This window comes from Rattus norvegicus, chromosome 15 (genome assembly GCF_036323735.1).
Source record: "Rattus norvegicus strain BN/NHsdMcwi chromosome 15, GRCr8, whole genome shotgun sequence".
In the NCBI taxonomy this organism is placed as follows: Eukaryota; Metazoa; Chordata; class Mammalia; order Rodentia; family Muridae; genus Rattus; species Rattus norvegicus.
This window is the reverse complement of record NC_086033.1, coordinates 6,109,808-6,117,384: the sequence shown is the minus strand read 5'-3', so window position 1 is coordinate 6,117,384 and position 7,577 is coordinate 6,109,808. Positions and strand designations below refer to the sequence as shown.

The 7,577-nt window shown below is 42.6% G+C and overlaps 1 protein-coding gene across 1 annotated transcript; it reads left to right on the top strand.

Annotated features, from left to right (window-relative positions):
- Positions 1-1,659: 1,659 nt before the first annotated feature.
- LOC134481938 (uncharacterized) lies at positions 1,660-5,232 on the top strand. Its single transcript, XM_063274756.1, has 4 exons — positions 1,660-2,143; positions 2,893-3,052; positions 4,432-4,563; positions 5,007-5,232. Exons 1-4 carry the CDS (start codon positions 2,053-2,055, stop codon positions 5,224-5,226), a joined length of 603 nt encoding a protein of 200 aa, XP_063130826.1. The 5' UTR covers positions 1,660-2,052; the 3' UTR covers positions 5,227-5,232.
- Positions 5,233-7,577: the final 2,345 nt, after the last annotated feature.

Here is a 7,577-nt window from a genome sequence, read left to right as displayed (position 1 = left end):
TTCTAGGTATAGAGCAATTAGCTGGGGGGATTAAAAACAAAAAGCAAACAAAAAACAACATCAACGATTAAAATAAATTTTGAATGCTGGGATTAAGGCGTGTGCCAACAAACACAGGTCCTGTCACAATTCTAGCAGTCGCCAGCAGAGAGAGCTGTGAGGTAGTGTGTGCTTCTTCCTTTCCAAGATACCCCATGGCCTCAGGCCTGCATCCAGTGAGCTGGAACGTAGAGCAGCCTAGTTGAAAGTCCTGTTGTGTTGATTACCTGAGACCATATGAGTTAACTCTCTTCTTCATGCCTTTTTTTCTTATTTGAAAGTAAATAATGTGATCATGTGTGGTGTGGATGGTGAGAGTAAAATCTTTAACATGAAGAATAGGGCCATGAAGAGTGTGGGTAACATTCTAGGTACAGAGCAAATAGAGGGAATTACCAAAGAAAACAATGGGAATTCTAACAACAATTGCAAAAAAAGAAGAGAAAAAAACCCTTATGGGTGCTGGGATTAAAGGCATGTATCAACTCTGACCAGCATTGTAGGTATTTCCAATAAAATATTTAAAAAAACAAACAACCCTATTATTATTTTAGCAATTGCAGCAGAGAAGACTGAGAGATCGTGTGCTGCTGCCGCCATGCCATGATCCTGTAACAACAACTGCCTTGGTGATAGGAGCCTGTATGCAGCAGGCCCATTGGTGGGCCTGTCATCTCAAAAACAGATGCTTCAGTTGTCTAAAAGATTGGACTCCAGTATACTTCAGGCCAGGAAAGAAGCCAGCCACCATGAGTGAAAGAACAAAGGAAAAATTACATTGGAAAAATGTGTGCCTTATTTGGAAGAAATGACCCTAAACTTTTGAGGCGTCCACCATCTCCACCCCTCCTTTTTGAGTTTTGCATAGCGATGTTGTCCAACTCCAGGTGGGAGTCAGAGGCAGAGCCCTTCCCAGAAAAGACAAACGTGATTTTCACTCTTACATCTGTGAGGTTAGGAGGCGTCATAGCACAGATTGAGCGCACCTAGGATAAGAACACAGAAGCCACAGATGACAATGCCAAATGGACTTTCCCCTGAACTTAGGGACCCACTAAAATTGAGGTTTAACCTGACCACAGGCCATTCGACTCCCTCCCCATCCTGCTGATTCTTATGTTTGCTAGGAGTAAAGTATCAAGGGGCAACCCCCGATATCCTCGTGCCTGGACTTGGAAATGAAGGAAGACAAATATTGGAGAAGTGATGGCTGTCGGGCTACAATGTAGGAACACGCAGTCCAGGTTGACCTTTGCTCACTGATGACCAATTTAATTGTCTGGCTATATTTGAGAAAGGGATGATGTCCAACTTAATATGTAAAAGAAGGGACATAAATTTATGATTTTATATTTGCCCTGTAGTTAATCCCCCTATATTCCCAAGAAAAGGAAGTTTTTATTGCAAAAAGTAGGATTATAAACCATTGACTTTGTGAAATACATAGACGTTTATGTGGAAATAGTCCTGGCTATCAAGGAATGCCCAGTAAGCAAATATTATTCAGGTTTTATAAAATTAAAAGTATAAGAGAAATATATTGGCCTCTAGGAAACAGGGACACTTTGGGAATTGGACTGTATGTATGTGCATTGTCTCAGGTGTAGATTTATTATTAAGAGAAATCTCCCTCATTTATGGTCCCTAGGGATTTGGGTGCTAACAAAAATCTCTTATCCAATTCAGGGTTGTAACCAACTCTCCCCATCAAAAGCATTGATGACATCCGATGAAGCAGAGAGAAATATCTAAGTCTGGAGGAGAAGTTGCCAAAGGATATTCCCTGGGTCACAGGAGAGGCTGCAGAAAAGGGCCCCATAGACATTGGTTGCTTTTGGGAGAGCTGGGTAGCAGGGAGCCATAGAACTTCCGAGTGACGTCATCAGTAATCTCTTCCTTGGACAATCTCTTGTATCTAAGAGAGCACTAGAATCTTCTGTGATGTCACCAGTGTTGTTGTGACACCAACTGCCTTTGGGGTTCCATCAGTGCCTTTTGGGTTCACAAATAGGCATGTTTCACCAGCTGCTCAAGCTCGTTCAGAAGGAGGGGGGAGACCAAGGAGAGACCAGACGGAGGCAGAAGAAAGCTGGCCTTCTGTCTTGTAAGTACGGAAGAATGAAATCATTCTGGGGAAGGCACAGTGAGTACTGGGTAGAGTCGGGGAACTTCCTCCAGGAGGTAGGTTTGAGCTGAGCCTTTCAGGAGGCGGCCTTACAAGCAGGAGCCTTGGAATTTGTCAATGGCAGACCAAGAGTCAAGAGTCCTGATGATTAATTTGACAGAGAGCCAGGAATTGGCAGGCCTGCAGTTTCTTTTCTATGAGCTTTTTAATTTCTACTGCCAAGGAATGCCAGGAGGAAGCCCTATGAGGATAAAATGTGCCCATTCATGGTTGGGAGTTGAAGCACTTCATCCTCTAGATTACTGTAGGTTACTAAGTCTGTGATGACAAGAACAAGGAAGGATGCATCCCCTAGTCATGAATTGAGGTCTCAGACACTTTAAGCTTGAACACACGATTAGGGTTTGATGGTGCTGTGAACTCCAGGATTTACCTGCTCCACATCTGATATCTGCTGACAATGTCCCAAATCTTTATGTCTGAGGTAGATTCTATCTTTCAGTATGAGGGATCATGTAATAGTGAGTGAGGCTTATGTATGGCAATGGAGGTTGGGAAGAGGGAAATAGCTTAAGAGTCCACATTAAGGATAGCGTTTCTTCTCTTTCAGGGATTCAACAAGTCTCCAGCCTTTCCGCTTCCTCAACCTCCATTTTGAGACTCAGAATGGTCTTTTCTACCCATGGGCTATCCAATATGTACATTCACTTGTGTTTATCTATCTACAGGGTTTATTAGGAAGGCATCATCAGAAAATTTCATCAGTAACCATGAAAAGCGTATAAAGAATTTGGAGGAACTAAAACTTGAAATCCAGAAGTGTAAATCTGAGCGGGATGAACTTTCTCAAATCCTGGACCTTTATGTCAATGATGGTTTGAACTACAGGTAGTCATTATGCCCTGTAACCTACTGACTGTCTTGTGCTCTCTCTGCTAAGCCAAGATTTCCTCACATCAAGAAAGTGTTTCACCTCTCATCCTGGACTTTAAGGAGCCTTGGCAGGTGCTGGCCTGTGAGAGAAGCTAGGTGCTGTGTGTTTAGGGTCAACCTCTCTTGTACTTGACCCTGAGCTCCTTGGAGTTGGATTGGTCTTTTTCAACAGCTGGAAGGACCTGGTCACACTTGCTGCATCTAAGTGTGGGAATGAAATGCCTGAATGTCATCACTCTTACTCTGATTTTGGTCGTTATACACTGATTCTATGGCACCTCTATGATAAAGTTGGCATTCTAATTATGTTTGTATATGGGTTGGTATGTATGGATGGATGTGAAAGTATTTGTGTGTGTTTTGCTCAGGATCAGGGAGTCTGGGACCTTTGATTGGGTCTGAGGATTTGTTTGATGAACAGTTTGCAGGTCATGATAGTGATGAGTCTGTGGAGGCCGTCATTGATCAACAGAGCACTTTGCTCCTTCTGTTTACCTTGCTGGCACATAGGACTCTCCTGTTGGGAGGAGGTGTTATGAATCCTCTTCCCTGTAAAAAGTAGTTACGGCCTCTGGGAGTCATGTAACAAGGATTGAGAATCCCTGCTTTCAAAACAAGAGAAATGTCATCACATCTTTCTGTTGGACCCAAGGCTATGGCACAGACTGGAGGAAACATATTATACTTCGTACACAACTGTTCAATTCCTTCATGCTTACCTGGCCAGATCTTGAAGGTCTGTTCCCTCCATTTGGTCCCCTGGCTCTGCCGTCCAATGCCCAGGATAATGAGTTTAACCAGCACCAATAGGAAGGAGCAAGTTTGTGTTATATACTGGGCTTAGGTAGGCCAGAGAACAGTCTGATTTCATTTATTTATTTATTTATTTATTTATTTATTTATTTATTTATTTATTTTCCTGCTTTGAACTTTATTTTCTTTTTTTAATTATCCAAGGATGGTTTACTGTGACCTAGAAAAGGTCACTGTGGGAATAAATTCTTGGCACTTGTTATTCCCAAACATGCAGCTCTCAGAATTTCCCCCCTCCTATACAGAGGGTCTTTATAGGACCATACTTCACCAGCCTTTTAAGGATTACTTATTTCAAAACAAATGTGTGCTGACTTGCAGAGAAATATTTTCTATGGAAGAGTGATGGTTTGAGTCTCACTGTTGTGTTTTTGCTGTGGTCTTTGAGTTTTCCACTTTCTTCCCTAGCCCCCATTCCTTGAATTTGAATTTTTATTGAAAATTTTTTATTTACACTTCATCTAATTGTGAAATCATGAGTTCAGACAGTTATTTGTTCCTTGGGCCATGTTCTAACACAGGCTGAACATTGAATTGCCAATGCTTAAATCCCAACATGAGATGAGAACGATGGATATGCATAAGATGACCAACTGGATAAGTGATGCCATGGAGAAGTACAAGGAGCTCACACAAGAGAACAATTCCTACCGGTGAGTCACTGACAGAAAGGAGACCCCAGCACTAGGCGGGGAATATTTCTGTCCAGCTATGACTTTGAAAAAAAGATCTGTGGTCCATGAGAAACACGTGGGAAGATTGTATAGCTGCTGGGTCTTCTATCAGCCCTCAGAGGGGATTGGCCCTCTACCTGCCAATGACTTTAGAATACCATGAACACATAAGCACCCGTATGCAACATTTCCTCTGCTTTGAGGTATATATACCCTCTAGTGTCAGGATTTTCTGAAGTACTTTGATTCCCGTGGACTGCGGACTCGGGATTTGACCTGCCTCTAATTGGTGCTATCATGCAAACTGTGGCTCTAGTCTGGAGATGCCTGGGGATGGGGCCCTTGAAGGGATGATTGTACTTGCAGGAGTGGCAGGCAAATAGAAACTGCCTGGGATTTACCATTATTTGTTTTTGATTCAGCATCAGAAACTTCCACCTCCTGAATGAATGCAATGAATTGAAGAAGAATGTAAGGATTTTGATGAATGAGAACAGAAAACTGCTGGTGGAGCAGACGGAACTGCAAGCATCCTGTGAGGAGGGAAAGAGGTTCTGTGAGGAGGCCAGCAAGACCATCTACACCACAGATATTGAATCCTTGTGTCCTGTACTTTTGAGTAAATCGAATGTATCCTTGTGAATCAAACAGTGATATCGAACTCGTCACTCTTAAGAACCTTCTTTATTGAAGTGTGATGTAACCATCTGAAATCCCACAGCTCTCAGGCAGAGATGGATCTCTGCATTCTCACAGGGATTGGGCATCATAATGACTTCCCAGTCAGACTGAGATACAAAGAAAATTGTACTTTCAGTGTAGATTGTGTGTCCAACTCTGAATACCAACTTCATGATGAAAAAATTATCAACGCTGTATCCTTATCAAATATTTAGCGACCGCTAAAATATACTCTTTTGTGGATGAGAGTGTTGAACATATTAATGGAATATTCATCAGGCTTTCTCTAGTATCTCCCAGGAAATAAAACCATATTATAGGGAGTATAGAAGCAGTCATGAAACAGAATTGCTTGCTTTTGGTTTCCTTCAAACATGATATCAATTGTAACTGCACAGAAGAGATAATAAATTGCAAGACCTTTCAGGGGATAGGGTTTTTATGGTTGGTTGTTTTCTTGTTCTTGATTAGGATGATGACTTTTGTTCTTGACAATGTACTATGTTCCATTTGGGATTTCAACTCAAGCAGATCACATAGTTTACAATTCAGTTTCTAGATTTCTTTAAAAGCTGGACAAAATATCCAGGCAAAGGTGCCCTATGAGTTTTCTCCTTTGTTTTTCCTCCTTTGGGTGCTTTTGTTTTTGTTTGTTGTTGTCGTTGATTTATTTTATAGTCATGAGTGTTTTGCCTTCTGTAGGTCTCTGCATGCTGTTCCCCAAAGGCCAGAAGAGGTCATTGGGTTTCACCTGGAACTTAAGTGACAGAGGATTGTTAGGTGCCCTGCAGGTCTTTTGAGAAACAAATTCTCAAATGATGAGCCATCTCTCCAGCCCCTACCGTGGACGTTTGTCCTTCATTGTGTTCCTTATTTGTGGCAATGGATCATACCTGAACAAAGTGTTTCTTGAGATATGTAGGGACACATTTATGGGGTCTGCATGCTAATAATCTAGACTTCCAGGCATCTATGTGAAGTTTTTAAGTTAGGGTTTCACTGCCGAGAACAGATACCATGACTAAGACAAATGTTATAAAGGACAGCATTTAATTGGAGCTGGCTTAAAGGTTCAGATCTTCAGTTCTTTATCATCAAGGTGGGAGCCTGGCAGCATCTAAGCAGATATGGTGCCGTAGGAGCTGAGAGTTCTACATCTTCATGTGATGTTTCCTAGCAGAATACTCAGTTTCAGGCAGCTAGGATGAGGGTCTTAAAGCCCAGACCCACAGCGAAACACCTGACCCAACAAGGAAATACCTACTCCAAAGGAGCCATACTGTATAATAGTACCGCTCCCTGGGCCAAGCATATACAAACCTTCACATTCCACTCTGAGGCTTCCAGAGGCTTCTTCAAACCTATGAGACTATGGGGGCCACATCTAAACATAGCACAATGCAAAATCCATTAGGTCAACTTCCAGAATTCCCATACTTCATAGCAGTTTTAAAAATGTTCAGTGTAAAGTTGAACGTCTCATCTGAGATTGATCCAAGCACTTAGCTGTAACACCCACACTAGACAGGAACCCAGCTGCGTAAACTTTAAACTCTGCATCTCCATGTCTGATGTCAATGTGGTCTTCAGATCTCCAACTCCCTTTTGATCTTTGTTGGTTGCAAGAAAAGTTTCCTGCTGTGCTGTTTGCACTCCCTGTTAGCAGCTTTCCTCAGTAGAGAGTCCATGGCTCTGGCATCTCAAACATCTGTATGTCTCCAAGGCGACTTCAATGTTCCAGCTTCTTCCCTCAATATCTGGGACCCACACATGATCTGGGCTCCTCCGAAGAGTTGGGGTCACGTCTCCAGCTCTGCCCTCTGTAGCACTCTAACCTCTGGTTGATCCATACCACTGATGCTTCTGTTCTTGGTGATCATCCAGTGGCACTGGAATTCCCAATGTACTGGGGTCTTTCACTGCAACTAAGCTTCACCAGAGCCTTACATAGGCTCTTTTCGTGGTGCCCAGTCCCAGATTCTTTGCATGACCTCTGAAGTCCTGGGCCATCAAGAAAAATGGAGTCATCACCTTCACTAATGGCCTTCCATGGCATCTCACAGTGTCAAGCCTCACCTCCTCTTCATGACCATTTCATGTCTTCAAAACCAGTACCAACTGAGTGACTGTTAGACTTTACCAAGGAGAGCTGTAGCACCAGCTTCAGCCTTGGCTCTTTCTATAACACAGCTTCTTTGTGCTCTCAAAAAGCACTCCCCGTAAGATTTTACCACTTTGATCCTGGTCTCATTTTAATCACCACTAATTTCTTAGTTCCAGTGAACCAGCACCAATTGTCCAGTAGTCCCTTC

Bases quoted from the DNA above. Each gene is read 5' to 3' on its own strand.
- LOC134481938 (XM_063274756.1), top strand. From the start codon at position 2,053: ATGTTTCACCAGCTGCTCAAGCTCGTTCAGAAGGAGGGGGGAGACCAA. The intron at 2,144-2,892 runs GTAAGTACGGAA...ATCTATCTACAG, and splicing joins GAAAGCTGGCCTTCTGTCTT to GGTTTATTAGGAAGGCATCA. The intron at 3,053-4,431 runs GTAGTCATTATG...GTTCTAACACAG, and splicing joins AATGATGGTTTGAACTACAG to GCTGAACATTGAATTGCCAA.